The sequence below is a fragment of the Podarcis vaucheri genome (genome assembly GCF_965113315.1).
Source record: "Podarcis vaucheri genome assembly, chromosome: 2".
In the NCBI taxonomy this organism is placed as follows: domain Eukaryota; kingdom Metazoa; phylum Chordata; class Lepidosauria; order Squamata; family Lacertidae; genus Podarcis; species Podarcis vaucheri.
The window spans coordinates 80421303-80445077 of record NC_138760.1 but is presented as its reverse complement, the minus strand read 5'-3'; the positions used below and the strand labels follow the sequence as shown (position 1 = coordinate 80445077).

Sequence of the window (23775 nt, the reverse complement as noted above, 5' to 3'; positions counted from 1 at the left end):
TATTTCAGAGATAAAAGGTAGTTCATACTTAGTTGCCAAGACTTTCCACCAGAAATTCTGATATTCCCATTTTATGTTGGATGGCATTGCTCATATGCTGAAGGCACCACCTTCTGGACAAATGGCATTATAGCAACACACACCCTGCTTATAGCTCATGCACGTCTCTAGGGAATAGAGGCTATTCTATTTAAATGTTTACTCAACTTATTGTTGGTATAGTCTTCCATATTGAGCAGTAGCAAGGGGCTCTCATACTGGAGATTAATTCTGTAGGCTCAATAGTTGTTTTAGTAACTTGGGGGCACTAGACACTGTGTAAAACCAAATTGTTAACTACAGGCCAAAAGGGCATGAAACGTGAGAAGTACAAATTGACAATTCCACATGAAGGTTAAATGAATAGTGACATTCACAACATCATTGTGTACACATCATTGTGTACACTGCACTTGTGTACTTTTATATTTCATAGATAATTGTCACACTACAGCAGTTTTGGTCCAACTGTTTACATTTTCAATAAAAATAGAAAAGGGACAAATGTGTTCTCAAAAAGTAGCAACAATTTTTGTCAGTATATTCCATGACAAAGGTTCCTTTTTCGGGCTCCACCTTAAAATTCCAAGTACCAGACATATACAAAATAGGTGAGGAAAAGAATAGTTAATTTGGATATGCAAAAGAAAAAAGGGGGTAAATTTTTGGAACTGCTGAAAGATGGGAAGGGAAGTAGAAATTTGATATGCGGTAATTGTTTAATTTTTTGTTGTTGAAATGTTTGTAATAAATGAAAATTATAAACATATATGAAAAAATAAAATTCCAAGTGCCATATAGTAGCTGAAGCAGTTTGGACACACAAGCAGCCTGGTAGTGCCTTCGTAGCATCTTGAAATGTTCTGAAATGCACTGAGCTGTCATAAAGCTTAGCTGGCACTTGTTGAGAGTATGCTTGTCCTTCTTGCATTCTCTCATTTCTTGGCCTCCCTCTCTGTATGCTTTTATATGTGATACATGTACATAACTGTCAACGGAATGGTAACAGTTCATGAATCGGATGAAGTCAATTATACAAGAGCTTCAGCTTTTAAGGTGCTACATTGTTTTTGCTGTAGCACACTGATACAGCTACCCTTTAGGACGTTATTACCATGTGGAATTCATCACTCCTAGCTATTCCCACCAACTGCACAAGGTCCCAAGAAGCTATGTAAATTCTTTCACTACCATGTGTGTAACTGGGCTCCCCTATCGCAATGGTTTTGTAGGGCTCAGGATTTCCACTTCCCCAGTCTCCTGGCAGCATGCAACCCTTTGTGCTAAGGCTAAGCCCTGCACTGCCTGAGGTTTTCTCTCCCCCCCGCCCCGTTTTGCTCCACCCCCTCCAATTTCCCATGGCATACCCCACAATATGGAGCAACCCCTGAGCAATTTTAATACGGGAAAATAAAGTGGGACACTTTCCCCCCAAAGGAATAAAATCACCTTCAGAAGGTGTAATCTCTTGTAGGGTGAAAACAGAAAGCACGGCATCCACACATTACACTCAGTTTTATTTATACAAAACGCCTTGAGTGAAAAGATGAAAACAACTGCTAGTCAATTGCCAAGCAAGTCAGTCCCTTTTGCCATCTGGAGGCAAGCTGGTTACTTGGCATTCTTAGCGTTGTTGGCCCGCATTTTCTTCAGCCCTTTCTTGTTGTGTTTCTTTGCAAAACGCATGTTCCGCAGGAACTTGGGATCAACCTAGAAAACGGGGGGGGGGGGAGGAGAGATATAATTTGTTTAGCAACTCATATAGCTGGGTACAAGTCCTAGTATTTATGGTGGGACAACTGACCGAGGTCTAATACTATTGCACAGTCCTGTTCTTCAATAAAGCAGCCCTTTGGCCACGTCAGGCTCACCAACCTGCTCTGTCTGGCTCAAACCTGCCGGCTTTTCCAGTAGTCTTATACATCTCTGTCTCTGACATCATGTTATGGTACTGTGATCAACCACATAAAGAACCATGGTGATGACCATAATTTAAGCTGGCAAACAAAAAGCTAAGTTTCCAAACAAAATGTAGGTGAGCAGCCCATCTAGCAAGAAGGGCAAATAAGAGCCCATCTCCTATACAGGCATATGTTCACAAACTCTAGACAGCAGACAATACTTGCTTCAAGAGAGGCATTAGAAAAGCACTGTTCCAGGTTCTAAAAACTGCCAAGCCGGTTAGTTTCCAACATTTGTGAGCAATGAAGAAACGACCTTTAGGAGTGTTATCAGGCTGGTTATTTCACCGTGAGAAGACCCCCTTTCCATTGCACCAAGAGACTATTCTGTATCACTCATTTCTATCCAAATAAGAATTTTAAAGCTAACTTGTAATAAGAGGTTCCTCAACAATGGCCAGATAAGAAAAGGATATAACAAAACACCAGTAATATTCAAACTCAGACCCCCTCTGCACTATACATTTAAAGCAATCATCATACCACTTTATGTAGTCATGGCTTTCCCCAAAGATTCCTGGGAGGAGGTATTGATTGTTAAACCACTCTGAGATCTGTAGCCCTGTGAGGTGAACAGGTGTCTCCCAGCAACTCTTAGCACTTAGGAAACCACATTTCCCAGGAGTCTTTGGGGGAAAACATGACTATTCAAAGTGGTATGATACTAATTTAAAAGTATAGTGCAGATGGAGCCTCAAGTGTACAAAGTGCAGGTTGCATTTTGCAAGATTCACTGAATATGACACAGACTTTATTTATCTATTTACATAATTTTCAGTGTTCTCAATTCTACAGTGAGGAACATCATAATGAAAATAGAGAAAAACAATATACCACAATTGCAAAATCATACAAAAGGACCAATAAATAACTAAATAAGTCTATCATAAATTAATCAAGCAAAATTATAACATAAAATTTCCAAATAAAGTGACACTTAATGTCATTCTCTGTTATCATACAATCTTAGCATGCAAGCCCTCTACAAGCCCACTAGTAATGGGTGAAAGCAGTTGCTGATGAGGAAAAATGCACTTACCCCCTTCAGAGATTCATATCTATTTGATCTGGGTTTCTTAATGCCATTTCTGTGCCACTTGCGAGCTGTTAAGGGATACCATTTTCACATTAAGGATAAAGGCTGTTGATATTGTCCATCACCCTTTGCCTGCTTGGTGCCATTCAGATATTTTGGGCTACAACTCCCATCAGCTCCAGTGAGCTAGTGCAAAAGTCCCTAGTTAAAATCCTGAATCTGGGCAGTCCCTAGTAAGCACCAGTTTTGGCTATCTATCAAGGATGGCCAAAATTGGTGGGCTCTTGATACGTGAAGCACTCAATGTTCATACAAACCAATGCTATTGGATCTTATTTTCAAAGATATGCTTTCACTGTATAACTTTCCCTTTGAGTCATGAGAGTGTATTGGGAGGCAGGAAATGTCAACATACAGTGGTGCCCTGCAAGACGAATGCCTCGCAAGACGGAAAACTCGCTAGATGAAAGAGTTTTCCGTTTTGGAGGTGCTTCGCAAAACGAATCTCCTATGGGCTTGCTTCGCAAGACGACAATGTCTTGCGAGTTCCTGCTGGTTTTTTTCCCCTTCCCCCCCTTTTTCTAAGCCGCTAAGCCGCTTATCAGCTGATCCGATCAGCAGATAAGCCGCTAAAAGCTGCTAATCTGTCAATTCGCAAGACGAAAAAACTGCTAGACAAAGAGAATCACAGAAGGATTCTTTTCGTCTTGCAAGGCACCACTGTACTGTCAAATGTTCTCTGTTGCCACCCTTACAAATACCATCCTGGCAGCACTCTTAAAAGGTGCATTCCTGCCTACTTTTTATTTGAAATCTGTTTTAAATGAATGGGTGTCACTCCAATGTGTATGCAGTTAGGACTAAACTGTAAATCTTCTATTTTTTCCCCAACTTCTAACAACTACATTGAATTAAATCCACAAGCACAGTGGCCAATGAAGTCCATGCTCTTCTATTATTCTAAATGGATACTACCCATGTAATATTAGTAGTGAGAGAAAAACATGCTTGCCTACCACTGTTGGAGACCATTACATTCAAGGATGGTTTCCAAATGAGGATCATCTGGAAGCCCTGAAAGAGCTAAACTGGGGATTATTCTCGCTATGCTATGATCAGCACCAGAAATGTGGGCAATTTTGGGGCCAGGCATTGACATTTACAATCGCCATGGCAAGGATGAAGCTGTTGCATGATCAGCTTTCCTCCGTCAGTTGAAGATGGCAGACTCCCTGACTGACTTTCCTGAAAGAAAGTGGTTTTCTGAAGCTTCCTTGGGATGTGTTTACCTCCATCAAGGCAACCGGGGGGGGGGGGGAGAGAGAGGACCAGACAACAATTGCTTGGCTAGCAGGACCAGCCAAAACTTAAGAGTGCCCTATATGAGACTGTTTACCCACTACAATTTCAGTTAGAATGCAAACTAAATATAGGATACAGATATTCAGTCTTATTAAACTTGAATCTAGATTTCATGTATATTAATGTTTGCTTATAGTTATTTTGGATCAGACCAGTTATTCCTGGCACACTATGCAAGTCAAATGAAAACATGATAGAGGAACAATGAATTATATTTCAGCGCCCAGTTATTTGGAATTATTAGTAAAGGGATGTGGATCCCCTCACTTATAAATACTGAAAGTTCAATCAACGTATCTGTTGTTTCAAGAGGTCAACTACAGTTACCATTACTTAAAACTCTTCTGCATGCTCAGAGCTGCTAACTACATGCCTCCAACTATACCTTGATAAACAATTACTGACCACGATTCACTCCCTGACCTCTAATGCAAACTTACACTGGTTGTGTGTGGTGTGGTTCTTGGACTTGGCCATGGCTCAAACCTGTGAAAAAGAAGAAGAATCAGAAGTGTTCCTTTCAAACACAGAATAGCAGAAAGCCCCAAGCTCCTCAGCTCCACAGGAACAAGTTTCTGTAGAAAAACTTTAAAACCAATGTCCATCTAACATCCTAAACACCTTTCTAAGATCTGCTTTGCTGAATCAGACCAAAAGGGCACCTAGTTCAGTATTACGCATCCATGCAGTTAAATGTCTCCGGGAAGTCATGAAGACAACCAGACTCCACAGATACCTGGCAATTAATTGAGACTACAGCTGCCATCCAAAACACACCAGTAGGTTTGGTTGACCTCAGTGTAGACATGCACACTGTCACAGGTCTGTAGCCGCAGAAGATGGAACTTGCACGGCACAAAAATGCTGATATGATTTCTCCACGCATTCGTATAATCTCTAGTGGCCGCAATATCACACGTGATAGGGATTGTTACACAGGAGCGAACTTCATATAAACTTGGATGCTGGATCCAATATCCTGCCAAGATACAAGGTCCAGACACCCCACAGGGCAACCAAGCGGGACCCCGACCGTGCCAAGGGCGATACCGCGCGCGCTTCAGCTATCCTTTCTTTCCCATCTTTTCATCCACCCACCCACCCCACTCCACCTTTCAGACGCTCCAAGCTGATCTCATTCCCATCCCTCGGGCACAGAGCACGAAACGGCCTCTTAGGAAGGCGTCCCATCCCTCCTGCGCCGGCCATTCGCCGCTCTGGGGTATCCCTCGGGAAGGATGGAAGCGGATCGAGAGAGGGAAGGCTCACCTGAAGCTCCGCCACAGTTCAGACCAAAACCGGAAGAGAAGCGGCACTCGCAAGGCACTCTGGGAAGCCACAAAGCCCGGCCATAGACGCAGACCGGGCTGCGTTATTGTGTTTCCGACTGGAAACACGAGCCTCCGTTAAAATGGTTCCGCAGGAGGACATCCTCGCCTTCCGTTCCTTCCGCTGTTTATTTCCTTTTCTGAAATACAGTAAACAGTGGACGAGCTTTGGAAGGATTTTCGCGGAGTTGAATGTGTTCCGATTTGAGATAACAGGGCGTTCCGATAAAAAGCTTCGTTGCTTCTCTGGGCAGGTTTCTTTCCTTATCATTGCACTGTTGCCTGTCATAAGATCCACCGCAGCCCATTATAGTGTCAGATCAAGGGCGGAAAAGGGCATCTTTCTTTCTTTCTGTGGACAGAAACTGGTTTAACAGAGGCAGACCCACGATTGCAATCTCCCATGTTTTCAGAATCAGGGAAGGTTTTGCTCTGAACTTACACCTTTCAAAATTTTGCCTCCCCCGTCTAATAGTGGTGTTTTATTTTATTTTTCAATTTGAACGTTTTAAAATACATTTGGGTAACCCTTTTCTTGTGATCAGGAAGGCATGCAGGCATTTGGCTCCTCGAGTTGACGTTTTAGGAAAGCTATCCGATACTGTAAATGTTGGCACGTTTCGAAAAACATTCCCTGACGTTGTATTTTGTATTTCAAATTTATGTCTGAAAGGAAGTCATTCTTTTTAACTCAGAGTACACAAATGTTGTGGTGGTGTTGTGGTGTTTATTCTCACAGTAACCCTAAGCAATAATGCTAGTGAGTTGCTCAGTTCATTAAAGACTCGACTTTCCTGCAATGTTCCTTGTAATACCATTCAACAGCATAGTCCTGCAAGATTGTCAGTTTAAACAGCATATTCAGTTATTACTAGAACCGGTATGGTGTAATGCAGGGTCTGTAATCGTAAGCTTGAATGTGTGAAACACAGCTTTATATCCTGCCTCAGCTGTGATATTTATTGTGCCAACCTGAGGTCCATGTATTCTCTCACCTGGGGGCACTATTTGATCACAATAGTCAAGGGAGGCTGCTAAATTTTATAACTGGTTGGACATATTAATAGATTATTGTTTCTGATGTTCTGTTTTAGTGTGTGTGTGTGTGTGGGGGGGAGAACATCAGATTTGTATTGGCTTTTATTGATTCAGGGGGGCAACTGCCCCCCTTTGCTTTAAGCTGTCACAGGCTCTAAGCTGTGTGCCTCAAATCTGTGCTCCACCTGTATATTTTCTGTAACAACCTCCTTCCAAAGGGATGCAAACCTGGATATGTGCTGCACCCCTGGAACTACTCACCACTTGTAGAAACCAAGGAAGATTATCGCCATAATGCCTTTTTGAACCTCCCAGGGGTATCTTGCTAGCCACTGTTGACAGGAGAATGCTGAACTAAATACAGTGGTACCTAGGGTTAAGAACGTAATTCTTTCTGGAGGTCCGTTCTTAACCTGAAGACCACTTTAGCTAATGGGGCCTCCCGTTGCTGCTGCGCCACCGGAGCACAATTTCTGTTCTCATCCTGAAGCAAAGTTCTTAACCCGAGGTACTATATCTGGGTTAGTGGAGTCTGTAACCTGAAGCGTCTGTAACCTGAAGCGTCTGTAACCCGAGGTACCACTGTAGAGCTTAGGTCTGATACAGTAAGACAGTTTTGTGCTGTACTGTATCTGTATTATTAGCTCCCCTCAAAATGTAACAATAAGTCCTGCTTCATTCCCAACACATACAGAAAGAGACTTAGTTTTAAATAAGAAAGCAATTTTTTTCCAAGCAAGTAATGGCATAGGCTTGGCAGCAGACACAGAGTTCAGGAATCAGGCAAGACAGTCACAACTGGATGGAAGCATCTAAGGTATCTCAACAGTTTCCATTTCCCCCATGTTTGTCTTTCAAAGAGGAGGCACTGGCATGCTCACACTTAATATTCACTCAGTTTGCAAGAATATCAGGTTTGCAAATGTGTGTTGCTCTGGGATGCATTGGTCTGCTTTCATCTCTAGAGATGGCATCTGGTCCTAGGTAACAATACTGCATTCTCCTGTTCAGGCTCCTGATCACTGCCCCCCCCAATTGCCTACAGCCCTTGCCAGTCTCTACTGAGACTCTCTGCTGTGCTGGGATATTAGGGGTAGGTGTCCACATGTCTGTTCCTCTTCTGAAGCATCTTCCCTTCTCTGACTCTGATTCCCATCTTTTCCCTCCTCCCCCCGCTTCCTTCTCTTGTGTTGGGGCCTGCCAACCCAGGCCCGATCTTGACAGTGCCATTGGGCTCAAGACATAATGGAATGACAGTATAAAGCTGTAAATATGTCTGCTTTGCCTGCCATCTCATAAGTGGTCCTACTGAAACCAAGCAGGGTTCTGAACATTTAACATAAATTGTGAGTGCAAATATTTGCAGGTTTGAGAGGCATTTAAGGGTAGTGTTTGCTAATATCAATTACACAGCACTTTGCAGATGAGCATGGATTGAATACACTGTTTTATGAGTATGACTGGAAAGTTAAGAAATGTCCTAATATGCATGTATGTTAGGGACAGTTTGTTGTGACAAGATGCTTCTTGTCTTCCCAGATAGCGCTGTTGTCTGAGTTATTTGTCACAAGCACACACTGCAATTTTTCATGCTGCCACAATCTTCCTCAATGTGGATTGAGTTATAGTGGGCAAAATTTGTTTTTGTACTTGAGGAAAGAGTCAGACAACATGATTGCCATGAGCACAAAGCACTCCAGTTGTTGTTTTTGCTCCTCCCGCTGCTGTTTTTTTAAATTGTTGATGGTTTATTGTTTGATTATATTGATACTGATACTGGTCATGTATTGTTCTTTAATCAATCTAAGATATTGGTCTAGTTTGCAAGCTATGCTTTGCCCAAACCCAACTCAGCAGACTGTGGTTTGTTTCCTAGCAACAACCCATGATATAAAGCCATGGCTTCTTGTTGGCTCACAAACTTAACTGTGGTTTGGTGTTATGGCTGAACCCAAAAGTCTTGCTTAACAGTTGCTTATTTTGTCACCCTACACCAGACACTTGCTAAGCTACAGAGGCAAGAAACAAGCCATGACTAGAAGATTGTGGTTGAATCCCAACAAGAGAAAAGTACTGTTTCTGGGGGGCAGGCAAATGTGGGGGATGCCCTGGTCCTGAATGGAGTAATTGTGCCACTAAAGAACCAGGTGTGCAGCCTTCGGGTCATTTTGGATTCATAGCTGTCCAGGAAGGCACAGGTCAATTCTGTGTCCAGGGCAGCTGTCTACCAGCTCCACCTGGTGCAATGGCTGAGACCCTACTTACCTGCGTTGTCTCGCCAGAGTTGTACATCATCTGGTTATCTCCCACTTGGACTTCTGCAATGTATTCTATGTAGGGCTACTTTGAAGGTGACTCGGAAACTGCAACTAATCCAGAATGCAGCAGCTAGACTGATGACTGGGAGCAGCTGCCTGGACCATATAACACTTGTCCTAAAGGATCTACATTGGCTCCCAGTATGTTTCCGAACACAATTCAAAGTGTTGGTGCTGACCTTTAAAGCCCTAAACGGCCTCAGCCCAGGATACCTGAAGGAGCATCTCCACCCCCATCGCTCAGCCTGGACACTGATGTCCATCTCCGAGGACTTTCTGGGGTTCCCTCACTGTGAGAAGTGAAATTACAGGGAACCCAGCAGAGGGCCTTTTCAGTAGCGGCACTTGACTTGTAGAATGCCCTCCTATCAGATGTCAGGGAAATAAACAACTATTTGACTTTTAGATGACATCTCAAGGCAGCCCTGTATAGGGAAGTTTTTGCTTGATGTTTTATTGTGTTTTTAATATTTGCTGAGAGCTGCCCAAAATGGCTGGGGCAACCCAGTCAGATGGGCAGTATATTAATAATAATAATAATAATAATAATAATAATAATAATAATAATAATAATATTGAGATGACTCATGGTTTGTTGAACACAGCATGGTTAAAACAAACCATGGCATATGTATGAATGCAGCCTTTTTGAATACCATTCTGCCTACAAATATGGGATGACAATTTTCTGTTAATAAAGAGATCTAAAATGTGGGTAGAAGGAAAGGGTAGCTGCCTGTGCAAAGCTATTCGCTGGCCTTCAAAAGAGTAGTGCAACCATTTTATTAGTTTGGAGGACAATACCGAGAAAATGAGGACACCTTTTCAAGGAAAATGAATCTGAAAAAAGGCACCTTGTTCACAGAAAGTACGATCTCAGGGACTTTCCAGACAAATGCCATTACTCAGCTGTTGTGGGGAATCCAGATGTCCTTCTCCCAGCTTGCTCATTCAATGTGTGTTGTGGGTATATATCTCAGCTAGCCTGTGAACTGAGAGCTAATCAGATTTGTGGCATTGGAGAAATGTGATTCTATGGGCTGCCATTCTTCTAGCATAAGAGTGTGATAGAAAAAGTTTCACCTGCTATATTTATGTGAATCAGGCTGCCCTTAAAACCACAGAGTCAGTAGGGCTTTTCACAAAGCTGCAATCCTAGTGATCGCTCTCCTATATTCACCATAATTCAGATTCCCCCAGCAGTACTTTAATTGCGAAGTCAGCACCTATTGGTTTGTTCCCATTTCATACAACTTCTATTTTTTCATGACTGCTGGATGCTCCGCATGCCGCTCCAGCAGTATGTTTGCTTGTATGGTGTGTGTGATGAGGAACTGAGCAAATACAAGCAAGATAATTCTTCTAATGTGCTGTCATTTGGTGAACTTTCTGGGTTTTTTTTTTTCTTTTCAAAGGCTACTTCTTCATTCCCAGTTCCACTTACCCACTTCTTCTGAGAGCAAGTGAAATTGACAAATTCCCTATGCAAATCAGACTGTGGGAACTAGCTATAATGCTGTGGGTGTTTCTGAGAGAACTGTAGAAAGAAAAACACATGGGCGGCTTGCCCTTTGTACAATTCTGTGAACAACCTCCCTTCCCCTGAACAATACTATCCCCAGCCTACTACCCTACAGCGTCAGTTAAGAACTGAAAAGGTCCAAACCAGGGCTTGTCTTTAATGAACTCAGATCATGGGCCATATCAGCCTCAGTCAATAGAGCATGAGGTTTTCAATCTCAAGGTAGTCCAGTAGCACCTTAGAGACCAACTAAGTTTGTTCTGGGTATAAGCTTTCATGTACATGCACACTTCTTCAGACACACATGCACACGAAAGCTTATACCCAGAACAAACTTAGTTGGTCTCTAAGGTGCTACTGGGCAATTTTTAATTTGTATATATATATTTCAACTGCATCAGACCAACACGGCTACCTACCTGAATCTCAGGGTTGTGGGTTTGAGCCCCACATTGTGCAAAATATTCCTGCATTGTAGAGGATTGCGGTCTCTTCCAATTCTATGATTCTTTGATTCACAGTTCTGTGATTCCATCTCTCCTTCCAGCAGGGTTATTCCAGACTTCTTCACCACAGTAAGATGAGAGGGTGAAGGCACATAAACAGAGCAGCTAAGTAATTTTGGACCTGGAGTAAAGAGTCTTCTGGGAGCCCCTTTAGGTGGTCATGTGTATTACTTAAATTCTAAGACACACAATTAACACCCCCCCCATTCCTCTCATTCCCTATTTTTTAACTGCTTCTACATTTATGATACATTAAAGCCAACAAACAAACAAAAGATTGCCAACCCTATAAAGGAAGAAGAAATACTCTGAAAACGTGCAATTTAAACTCACTTAAATCTTAGCACCATTCCTGAATACAGGAATAAACTGGGGGTTGCTTCTGTTGCCCTGATGCTAAGCACGTTTGCTGGGGAATAAGCACCATTTGTTGTAGAAAATGATAACGCATTTGCTCACGATGGAGAACTCAATCAGTAGAGCACGAGACTTAATCTCGGGGTTATGGGTCTGAGATTCCTGCGTTGCAAGGGCATCGGGCTAGATGATCCTCGTGGTCCTTTCTATGATTTTAAGTCAAAAAAATCAGAAGAGCATCCTTAATGGTGTACATGGCTGCCCGGCTGCCCCTTGACTATGATTTTATTTTTAAAAAAATATGGAGGAGGAAAGAATGATGCTGGATCTGTTTGCTCCTCATCTCAAATTGCCACTTTCTGAGTGGTCATTTGAGTGGGGTGGGGTGGGGAAGGTAGCAGCAGGGGTCCCCTGGACTGTGTGACTCTGATATTTGGCCCAGAGGTCCATTCCTATCTGTTCCACTGGCCCTATAGTGGCAGCAGTGACAGTGAACTTTCTGCTTGGTTCTTTCTGGGTCCTCAAATTCAATACAGAATGGAATGCAGTAACCTTTATTAGGTGTGCTCAAAGGCAATGTATCTGGCACAGCTCCAGGTTGCGTGGCACTGGGTCACTCTTCCAACACCCCAGTCCTAAGCACATTGGCTTGGAAATCAAGTCTCGTTTGCTTCTAGAGACTCTTATTCAAGTGTAGCAATAGCTGCTGAAGCAAGTCGTTGGAGGCTCACCACCTACATTAATAATAGCCTGCTTGCTCTTTTGTAGCACATTTCACTCAAGAACTCCCACCATGCTTTACTAGTGTCATTATAGAGGCACCAACAATTTTAGACATAGAATTTCCAAAGAAAATATAAAGGTGGGCTTTAGAACAATGGGCTGAAGCCAGACTAAGCTAGCTGAAGTCTGTTTTCATTAAAATCAACTGGAATTGAGTCACGGATAACTTGAATTCAGGGAGTAGACACGGTTAGGCTTGCATCCTCAGTTTTGCTCTAACCCTACGCCTGCCCTTTCCACTTTTTGCTTTTTTGAAACCACACATTCCTAAATGCTTTTCTCTCCTCTGTTGTTTGGTCAGCTATGCATGAAAAAGAACCAGGTGCTGCACTGACTAACTGCCTATACAGAGGAGCAATGAATGTGTCCGCTGGCATAGAGCTGCTAAGCGCAGAGATGCAACACTTTGAACTGCAGAGCCACATCCCCCCCTTTTAATCTCTCTCAATTATAGTAATTTTAGGTGTTATTTGTAACTGCAGGAGGCATGAGCTTTCTGCAGGGCAATTTTTCTGTTGATGCTTTCTCTTTGAAGGCCTGTCCTCAGGTATCCACTCCAGAAAGGGTCTAATGGTGTTTTTCCAAGTGATGTGTAAATTGGTTCCTGTGTTTCTCACATCTGTAATTTGAAGGCAATCAGATGTACGCTTGATTTAAAATGATCTGTTTTCTGCCTCACATTAACAATGTTTACCAGTGACACATTCGGATCTAAGGCTGCAGTCCTGCACGCTTACGCGGGAGAAGGTTCTATTGAACCCATCAGGATTTACTTTGGAGCAGACATGCAGAGGGTGACACTTCAAAAAGTATTAGTAGCCTCAAAAACTTCCTTCAGCCAGGAGACATACTCAGAAGTCCTATTTATTTCAGTAGGACTTTGGGCCTAGGAAAAAGGGTTAGATTCTCCACCAACCAAAACCTTTGTGTTTTCACATATATCACTGGTGATCATTTATACTTCCAAACCACCCATCAGTCCTTAAAATCACAGAGTGGTGTACAAATAAAGCACAGTTCACAACAATCTAGCAATAAACTAAAAACAATAAAAAGCAACAATTATTAAGTGATTCAGGCACCACCTTCCTGCCCCAAATGCCTGTGTAATGAGATACACTTTTAGCACCTGCTAAAGTCAGCAGTGAGGGGACAACTATTTTTCCACAATAGTTCCACAGCCACAGAGAAGGCTGTGTCCCACTCTGCAACAGAAGATACACTACCCATCAACCATGTGACATGACCACTTTGTCTAAAAGGGTGATATTGGCCATTGGGAGGTATCAGTCAAATACTGCAGGGTCAAAGGGGTGCCTTTTGAGGAGGAACCATGCCATCACTTCTGTCAAGGTGGGTGGCACCACGACCATCCTGTTCCCCAAAGACTACCCCCTGGAATCATCCTCGGCCATACTAGCTGGTCCCATTACTGTTCACAGTTGCACCAATCTGGACCAAACCAAGCAGTTTTCTCCAACAGGGTGCTCTCCAAATGTATGTTGGACCACAACTCCCATGATCCTTGGCCAATGGTCATGCTGCCTAGGGCTGGTGGAAGCTGTAAAAGCACTAGGTTGGTGATGAGTGGAAGTCTATCCTATCACCTATCTATCTATCTATCTACTATATCTATCTATCAATCATCTATCTATATCATCTATCATCTATCTATCTATCTATCTATCTATCTATCATCTATCTATCTATCTATCTATCTATCATCTCTATCTATCTATATCTATCTATCTATCTATCTATCTATCTATCTATCTATCTATCTATATGTCTGTCTGTCTGTCTATCTATCTATCTATCTATCTATCTATCTATCTATCTATCTATCTATCTATCTATCTATCTGTCTATCTGTCTATCATCTAATCTATCATCTAATCTAATCTATATATCATCTAGAGCAGTGTTTCCCAACCTTTTTTGGGCAAAGGCACACTTGTTTCATGAAAAAAAATCTCGAGGCACACCACCATGCCAGATGGGGAAAGGTCACTTTTTACTTATGTAAAAAAATAATAAAAAATAGTAACAGCATAGAAGGTAAGGGTTAGGCTAGCATCCCTCTTCCAAATATGCTAGGTTTTTATTTGCAGGGACTGTTCTACTGTACATGGGAAAGCATTCAGCACTGTCATTCTCCCATCTGCCATCTGAATTGGTACTATTCTGGGTCAACTTACTCTACTGCATATGTAGAACAGGTTTCAGATACAGGATATTAAGCATACACGTACTTCAGATTGAACTGGTTGCTTGCTTTGCAAGTTTTCATTTCCCAAATGACTGCCTAGGCAAGCGCAATACCTACCAGGCTCAACGCCGGTCTCGCGCTGCCGCTTCCCGCGCTCTCAAGGACCCGGGAGGAGGAAGGCGTGAAGGGAATCCCGAAGGCGCGAAAACCTCGCGCATGCGCAGGCCTTCCGCCTGCGACAGCCCAGTAGGCCGGCCGAAGCGAGCGGCGATGGGATGTGGGAGCTCGCTCGCTCGCCGCCCCGCGTGTGCCTATGTGGGGCACGTTACAGCCCCGTGACGTCAGCGCCACGCAGGCAGCCAGGAAGGCAGACGGCGAGAGCCCCACGCTGGGCGGCCTCTCCTCGCCGCCGCCGCCCCGCCTCTCGCCGCCCGACTCGCCCGCTTCCCTCCCACGGCACACCAGGCAACGTCTCGCGGCACACTAGTGTGCCGCGGAACACTGGTTGGGAAACACTGATCTAGAGCGGGTTGGGACATGTTGGCAGAGGTGTGGCATATATATGGTAGTATGTGGGTCAATCTGCTTGTATCGTTGCTACAAAGCCTAATGGCTTGCAATGCTAACGGAGCAATACAAAGACCTAGCTGTAAATCAATTAACATTCATGGAATATGTATTGATATTTTTTGACAAGCACTTACCGAATATTCCCAAGAAAGTATGGAAATCATTTTTAGCTTGTTAGAGCTCATCTGCAAGGATGTATGAGCTGTGTATGGCATAAGGCAAAGGACAAGCCAAGGTCTCAGATTGTTTTAAGACTAAACGAGAGTAAGAAGTTAATCTTGATGGACACTTGATTGCATAAGTGCACCTTGTACCTCCAGCTTAACTCTTGCACAAACAATGGCTTTTGTTTCTAAATATCTGGAAGTGATAAGCAGGCAATATTACATAAAGGCAAGGTTTTATGTTGCATAAGATATTAAGAGGGCTAACAAACCGCTGATTTTTAAAAAACAAATCATGTGCCCAGCTAAATATTTTCTTTTAAGGCATTGGATTTCTCTCTCTTTAGAATGGCCCACATTTGATTTCTTTAGCTTGAACTTCTAATCTTAGGAGTTTGCCTTTTTTTTTTTTTGAAACACAGAGGCCACCATTTCTGCCATTCGCCTCTTTTTTGACAAACAGAATAATGAGGATGGACAGGAAAACCTTGTAGTTTGCCTACTGCTTTGTAGTCACAGAAAAGATTTCACTATCTTCCTATGTCTTCCATTTATTATAGTTCTACCACTCTTTACAAATATTTATTTAGCCATTCAGAATTTTCCACTGGAAGAAATTTCAAACTCTTCTTGACAGTTTACTCTGCTACTTTTCAGGTAATAAACAGGTATGAAATCATCTAACTGAATATTTCTGAGTTAAACCCATTGCCCTTTCCTTAGTAGCAAGGTAAAAAAAATATTTTGGGTAACCTTCTTTTAGAGATCTAAAAGGTTATGGTTATGTCTCACCATAATCTTGTTTCCTTTGGGCTGAGGTTACACTGTAACCTGCAGATCCTCTTTACAAGTTTAAGCAAGATGGCAGAAAAGTTGGCTAGCTTTAAAAGAGGATTAGACAAGTCCAAGACTAACAATGGCTACTAACCATAATGTCTGTGTTCTGCTTCCACTTGTTGGAGGCCTCATGCTTCTGAATAAGAGTTTATGGAAACCATGGAGGTGGGTGGGGGTTCTGATTATGAGCTTCCCATAAAAGATAAAGGTAAAGGGACCCCTGACTGCATAGGCAGCTGGTTAACCACGGTGATAACAATGCTGGTTTAGATGGGCACTGGTCTGGTGTAGAAGACCTTATGTTCATCTTCATTTGCATGCCACCTTTCCAAGGTTGAACCATGCTTAAGGCAGCTTGCAACTTCAAAACATTTACATAGTTACAAAAATCTAGCAAAATTCAAGTAGTCATAAACCATAAATGAGAACAATTCAGTAGGTATACAATAAAATCCAACAACCCCCCAAAAATTCATAATAAGGTCTAACATGAAAGATACAAAAACCAATCACAGCAAACGTTAAGTACCTTCCAATAAAACCTTGTCCCCAATAAAAACTCTTGAACAATACTTCACCCCAATAATTTTTAGAACAGCAGTTCTCGCAGGTCAGATGCTCTGAGGCCCATTCAGCAGCTTTTGTAAATGGAGTTCTTAAGCAAGAGAACCAGAATGTGGAAGAAACTGTTAAGTGCAAGTAAACTGTTACTATTGTATTTCAGACAAGTGCTAACAATTCAGTCATAGCCTTCATTTCCATCCACTGTACAAAGACAGGGTACAAACTAAAGCCCTCTTCAGCTGTCCCCGACGTGATTATCATCAGGGGAGGGGGAAGAGAGGGACTGTGCTCCCCGGCCCACCCTCTCCCCTCATCACCATAGGCACCTGCAGCTCTCCACATGTTGGGGGCTGAACTGCACAACAGAGCCTGCTCTACTCATGCCATCTCCCTGTAAGAGCCCTGGAAGATCATTGAAGGCAGTTGGGATGGCAATGGGTGGCTGAAGCAAGCACACTTGTCCCCTCCCTCCCTCATTTGCATGAGAGATTAAACCACCTGAATGGGACTTAGATGAACTGGTGTACAGGATGTAAGGTAAAAGGTAAAGGTAAAGGACCCCTAGACAGTTAAGTCCAGTCAAAGGTAATTATGGGGCTGCGGCGCTCATCTTGCTTTCAGGCCGAGGGAGCAGGCGTTTGTCCACAGACAGCTTTCCGGGTCATGTGGCCAGCAGGACTAAATGCTTCTGGCGCAATGGGACACCGTGATGGAAACCAGAGCGCATGGAAATGCCATTTACCTTCCTGCCACAGTGCTACCTATTTATCTACTTGCACTGGAGCGGTTTTAAACTAGTAGGTTGGCAGGAGCTGGGACAGAGCTGCTGATCTTCTGTTCAGCAAGCCCAAGAGGCTCAGTGGTTTAGACCACAGCGCCACCCGCATCCCTGTACAGGAGGTAACACAACAGTTACACTGCTGAAACCTTTAATTTATCTCTTAATACTAAAATGGGCTTCTGAGCAGTTTACGAAGCATAAAAAACAGTTTTACACAGACCTTGGAATGTAAATATCCATAATGCAAATGCACAATAAAGCAATCCCATTTAAATAAGAAGAAGATATAAACATAGACAATGAAAATATGCAACAAGATAAGACAATCCTATTAAAACAACACCACCATTAAAGCAGGAGGCTCATTGGGCCAGAGCAGCCGCAACACAGATGTAGGACAGCTAGTTTAAGGGCCAGAAAAGTGGGTTCTGCCAAGGATGCCGTGAGGGAGGAGCAGGAGCAGGTCAGTGTCCAGTGCTCAGTCAGAAATTGGCCAGATCCCCTGTGACCTTTTGGGGTGCGTGTATCTGTGGGCTCCTCCCAGCCCTTTCTGCTGGGTGGCCACATCTAACACTTAAACCAGAAAAAGCAACACCTGTGGCTTGCCAACTAATCCTGAGGAGCTGCTTTGGATTTGCCAACATAAAATAAACCGGCAACTGAAGCAGTGTCCTGCATATGCCCAATGAGATGGGGCCATGCAGATGTCCCCCCGCCCCATCCGACCTTTGGGGTGTGGCTCAATCTGCTTGCTGGAGACATCTGGGTTTTTGTTATTAAGGATGATCACAGCCTATTATGCATACCTGATTTCACCACCATCTATCTGCATTCCTGTTTGTTTGTCACGCTCGAGCCTCTCCTCAGACCTTTACTCTTGCAGTTTGTAATAATGTGCACTATACCTCAATTATGGCAATTGGCAGGATTCATGATTATATATAAAGTCTGCCTCTGCACTACAATACCTTTTAATCTCTCTTTAAATTGGACAGGCTTTTTATGAAACAATACGCTGGGAGAGTTTGCGTACTCAATGAAAATGATAAAAGGCCAAGACGCTGACTGAAGATGTCCTAGGGTAGGTTGCATTTTATGAAGGAGACCTCTGAGAAGAGGATTTCCTCCAATTTCTTCCCACCATACACTCCCTAAATCTATTCAGGGTTCCCCCCAACACTCCAGAGCAGATTTTTTTTGGGGTGTGTGTGTGCATTAGCAGTAATCCTTGTGCTAACAAGTAAGTTAGTTGATTGCTGCCCTGTGTGTTCTTTTGTGAATATACATCTACATACAAGTATTTTCAGTTGAACTGTATTGCAATACAGTGGTACCTCGTGTTAAGAACTTAATTTGTTCTGGAGGTCTGTTCTTAACCTGAAACTGTTCTTAACCTGAAGCACCACTTTAGCTAATGGGGCCTCCCACTGCTGCCGTGCCGCTGGAGCACAATTTCTGTTCTCATCCTGAGGTAAAGTTCTTAACCTGAGGTACTACCTCCGGGTTAGCGGAGTCTGTAACTTGAAGTGTTTGTAACCCGAGGTACCACTGTTTTCCCCAGCCACACTAGCAGACAGTCCTTAATAGGATGTATCCACACTGTGTGCTATTGTTCCCTCCCCTCAAACAGTCCTTCCCCACATTCCCAGGAAAACTGAGGTCTGTTATGGACATGTACACAGGATGGCTGATGATGATTATTATTTTTAATAGAGACACCAGTGTTCCTATATATCAGACTTCCACAAAACAGCGAGTTAAAAAAGAATCTTGAGAAACAGCCATGTGTGCCGACCGAAGAGCATCTTGTGAGTGCAAGTAGCTGGTGTGTGGTGACAGATGGCAGCAGCAAAATGACACTACACATGAAAACAAAACATGAACCCACACACAGAATGGGCTTCAGTACATCCACAGTTGGTGGACATGCACATTAATGTTGATTCCCTCCCCCCACCTGCTTTGCTGCATTATTTGCAGATTGGGAAAATATTAATTAAATGCGGGGGGGGGGGGAGGCATTGTGCTGTCACCTGGATGTGGGCAGTGTCATGGGGACAATGTCAAAAATATGCACACGTGGAACGCATGAAATCCACTTTTAAGTGCCATGGGTACACAGCCCTGATTGCAGATGTAAGATAGAATGTGGTCAGAGATATATTTGAAGCTCAAATGAGGCCAGTGTGGTGTAGTGGTTAAGAGCGGTAGACTCGTAATCTGGTGAACCGGGTTCGCTTCCCCGCTCCTCCACATGCAGCTGCTGGGTGACCTTGGGCTAGTCACACTTCTCTGAAGTCTCTCAGCCCCACTCACCTCACAGAGTGTTTGTTGTTGGGCAGGAAGGGAAAGGAGAATGTTAGCCGCTTTGAGACTCCTTCAGGTAGTGATAAAGCGGGATCTCAAATCCAAACTCCTCCTCCTCCTCCTCCTCCTCCTCCTCCTCCTCCTCCTCCTCTTCTTCTTCTTCTTCTTCTTCTTCTTCTTCTTCTTCTTCTCTCAGGTGTTGTGTAGGTGTGAGGATGCCTCTACGGCTGTTGGGAAGAAAAAACACACAGTGGTCAATAACCACATATTTTTTTAAAAAATAAAATAAAGCTCTTAACTAGGCCTGTCTTTGTCCTTAGGTGAAACTGCAAGTAAGTAAGTAACTGCAGATCCCTGTCCAAAAAGTGAGAGCTAATAGTGGGTGGTCATGTGTAGGAATAATACTGCCAGTAGAAGGAGCTCTTGTGTAGTGGATAAAAAAATGCGGAGCTGTGGAATTAATAGTTTTAAAACATGTTGGAGAAGCCCAGTTCAATCTCTCTCTCTCTCTCTCTCTCTCTCTCTCTCTCTCACACACACACACACACACACACACAGTCTTCGTGTTTTTATTGCACATTGCCCCTGGCATGTTTTCGTAGTGAAGATGCAATTCATAAACACTATAAATAGTTTCAAGAACTTGCATATATATATATATATATATATATATATATATATATATATATATATATATATGTAGGTTTTGGTGTCTTCGGGTGTCTTCCCGTGTAAGAGTCGGGCTGTTTCAGGACACGAAATTAATTTTGCAGATTCCAAATTGCTCTTTAACATGGAACATCACCACAAGAGAATAATCATGGAAGCCATCGAGATAGAGAAACACCCTCACAACATGAACAAGCGTGACGACACGTCCCGCCTGCCAGACATCTGGAAATTAGCCCTCCCCACAAAAACCGACACCAGAACCAGAGGCACACAGAACGCCGTCACCAATCAACCACACCAGACCCAAACCCAGACCCTCTCCACAGACATATTACAGACTCCATCCAGTAGCCAAACTATAGTGGCACCTCCGGATGCTGCACCCCCCTGCAATCCCTACACAGATCTGGCTGGCACAAGGCACAAAACCACAGCTCGCCCCTATACACGAAGCCAAGCCAGAGCACAACTAAATGCAGCACAGCCATCTTCTCAGAAAAACTCTTCACAAGCTCAAGAGGTCAAGACACGAAAGCTTTAGCAACTAATCTACACTTAATGACCCACCCAGTGGTATTCAGAATATCACTCATGAAATCACTCAATATATCCCTCAAGTAATTAAGGAACAAAAGAAGAAAAGGCACACTAATCTAGGAACTTCCTCTCTGCCCAGAACGTTGGAGGCTATACACCACACCCCTCAACAGTATTTATAGGAACTCAAACACCAGATTCTGCTCTGTTCCAGTAACAAGAAGCCGAAAGCACCAGCCTGAAGATGACGAGTGAGACCTCGTCGAAACGTCGCACAGACACCCCGACTCTTACACGGGAAGACACCCGAAGACACCAAAACCTGCATTCCTGTACCCGTGAAAATCTACGAAAGCATATATATATATATATATATATATATATATATATATATATATGCAGGTTTTGGTGTCTTCGGGTGTCTTCCCGTGTAAGAGTCGGGGTGTCTGTGCGACGTTTCGACGAGGTCTCACTCGTCATCTTCAGGCTGGTGCTTTCGGCTTCTTGTTACTGGAACAGAGCTCTGTTCCAGTAACAAGAAGCCGAAAGCACCAGCCTGAAGATGAGGAGTGAGACCTCGTCGAAACGTCGCACAGACACCCCGACTCTTACACGGGAAGACACCCGAAGACACCAAAACCTGCATTCCTATACCCGTGAAAATCTACGAAAGCAAATATATATATATATATATATATTCATTCTATGGGAAAACAGAGTCTGGTTTAACAGAGTTACTGATGCAACAGAACTTTTGAAAAATGATTTATTGTTTATAATTTATTAATTTATACCCCATTCCACACTAAAATTTATATGAACTTCTTCTTTTACATGCCTCATGGCTTAATTTGAAAGTTTCCTCCTTCTTTATGAATACCTCACAGTTTCAAAGAACACAATGGATGGTACACATTTCAGAATATGAAACAGATTCAGATGTCTAATACAGTGCTCATCATTTTCGAGAATTAAATGTCACATCCTGTAGCCATTGTGGTTTAAATGTACTATCACTTCTGTACATAATGGTATTGAATATTCATTGCAGTGTCTCCAATAGCTCTTAAGGGTGCAGCACCATCCCCAAACGTCTAAGAGTAAATCTCACTGAACTCAACAAGACTTACTTCTGAGTAAACATGCATAGTATGGTGCAGTGAAGGAAGATGGGAGCAGTGTTGGAAAGGGCCATCACTCAGTGGCAGATCATAGCTTTGCATGTTGAGCATCCCTGGTTCAGTCCCTGATGTCTCCTGCTAAAGGATCTGAGATAGCAGTGTTGAAAAAGGCTTGTGTTTGAGGCTCTGGCAAGGCAGTGCCAATCAGAATAGGTGATAGTAGTTTAGATGGACCAAGTGGTTTAGATGGATTCAATGGGATAGCTTATTTTACCCTAATCCTGAATGAAAGTCAGAGCTGCTTTACACATTCTGGCATTCATGTGGAGGCTACTTCAAATGGCTCCAAATGGAAGCTGTCGCATCTACTGTTGAGCAGTTTGTTCGTGAATCAGATGATCTTATTTGTCCCACTGACCTTTCCGTGGCACCATAGAGAAAGCTGTCTGATCCACATGGAGAACTGCTGCACGCAAAGAGCTACGTGATAACAGCCCCAACACAATGCATTGTATGATAGCCTCCATATGGACACTGTAATATATAAACAAATCTTAAATCACAAGAAAGTAAACATGTAAGATGAGCTGCTGGATCATGCCAATGGCCCATCTAGTCTATCATCCTGTGAGAAGCCTGCAAGCTGGATATGAGCACAACAGCACCCTGTCCACCTGTGACCCCAAATCCAATAGACTCAGAAGAAATCTAGAACCACTTACTAAATCTGGTTCTTCAGGCTCAGGGAAGGGTGCCTTTGAAAGTCCAGGCTGTTATGTATTCAATGGTCTTTGTTTGCCTGAGCTTGAGTCTGGACTAAGGATTTTGAGGCCTTGTGTTCTGATTTGATACATGATATCCAATCACAGAACATTTCAAGAATTGGACCTCTGCCATTGGCCCTTAAAATCTGAGTCGTGATTCGAAGCTTGGAAGTTTAGACAGCCAATCATGTTGGGCGTGGGCATGGCCCAGGACTTCAGATATGTATATAAGCGGTTGCTTTGCCCTTGCTGTCCAGTTCTGTAAGTTCAATAAAGGTTCTTGCTGTTATCACTGTGTCTTGCCTCATGGGAACCCACCTACACTTCACAGGCTCTGGCCCTACATGCCCTGGTAGTCTGGGAGGTTCCTCTGGGAATTCACACCCAAAGCCGTCAGGTGCAATGGTATGCCAATCTCCAGCAGTAAGCTCTGAGCCCTGATCATGACCTGGGTCTCCATCTGGTGCCCTTGAAACCTCTGACTCTGGACCAATGCTAGATTCAAGGAACATGGTAAATTTCTTTTTTCTTATATTGCCCAAAGTGCTAATGTTTTTTATTCACACTCTCACTCATTAGTATTTGTATGGCCTGTGGGTTGCATGTAGCTCTTACAGGCCTTCTGGATCCACCAAATTTTCTTAAATACCTTGACTGAAACTTAAAGGTAAAGGTACCCGTGACTGAAACTTACCAGCAGCCAAATAAATTTGTTTTAGAGCTGAGGGGCCATTTAACACATCACCCTCTCCACCCCAAAATAGAGGGCAGAAGGCACAGATTTACAGAAAAATGTGCACATATCAATTCTATATGAATGAATGCAAATTTAGTAATTAATTACTAAAGCTTAAATCAAGTCTCACTATAGTGTGTGTTTGCTCAGTCTGTAATAGGTGCTAACTGTTGATGTGCATCTCCAAGGCCCCAGTCTCATTTTTATAGTTCTTAAGTCTTTAAAACAAACTTGGACTAGACGTTTCAAACAGAGAATGTCTT

At 43.1% G+C, this 23775-nt stretch overlaps 1 protein-coding gene across 2 annotated transcripts in view; it reads right to left on the bottom strand.

Moving 5' to 3' along the window:
• Positions 1-1539: 1539 nt before the first annotated feature.
• Positions 1540-23775, bottom strand: part of RPL29 (ribosomal protein L29) — a 343441-nt gene continuing 321205 nt past the window's right edge. The window contains exons 1-4 of one of the 2 annotated variants that reach the window (XM_082214623.1): positions 5668-5777; positions 4839-4884; positions 3040-3104; positions 1540-1749 (exon numbers count right to left, since the gene is read on the bottom strand). In XM_082214623.1, the coding sequence (XP_082070749.1) occupies positions 1651-1749; positions 3040-3104; positions 4839-4875 (201 nt within the window). In that variant the 5' untranslated portion in view covers positions 4876-4884; positions 5668-5777 and the 3' untranslated portion in view covers positions 1540-1650. Of the gene's footprint in view, positions 1750-3039; positions 3105-4838; positions 4885-5667; positions 5778-23775 lie in introns of those variants that run through there. The other variant, XM_082214624.1, reaches the window with a different exon arrangement.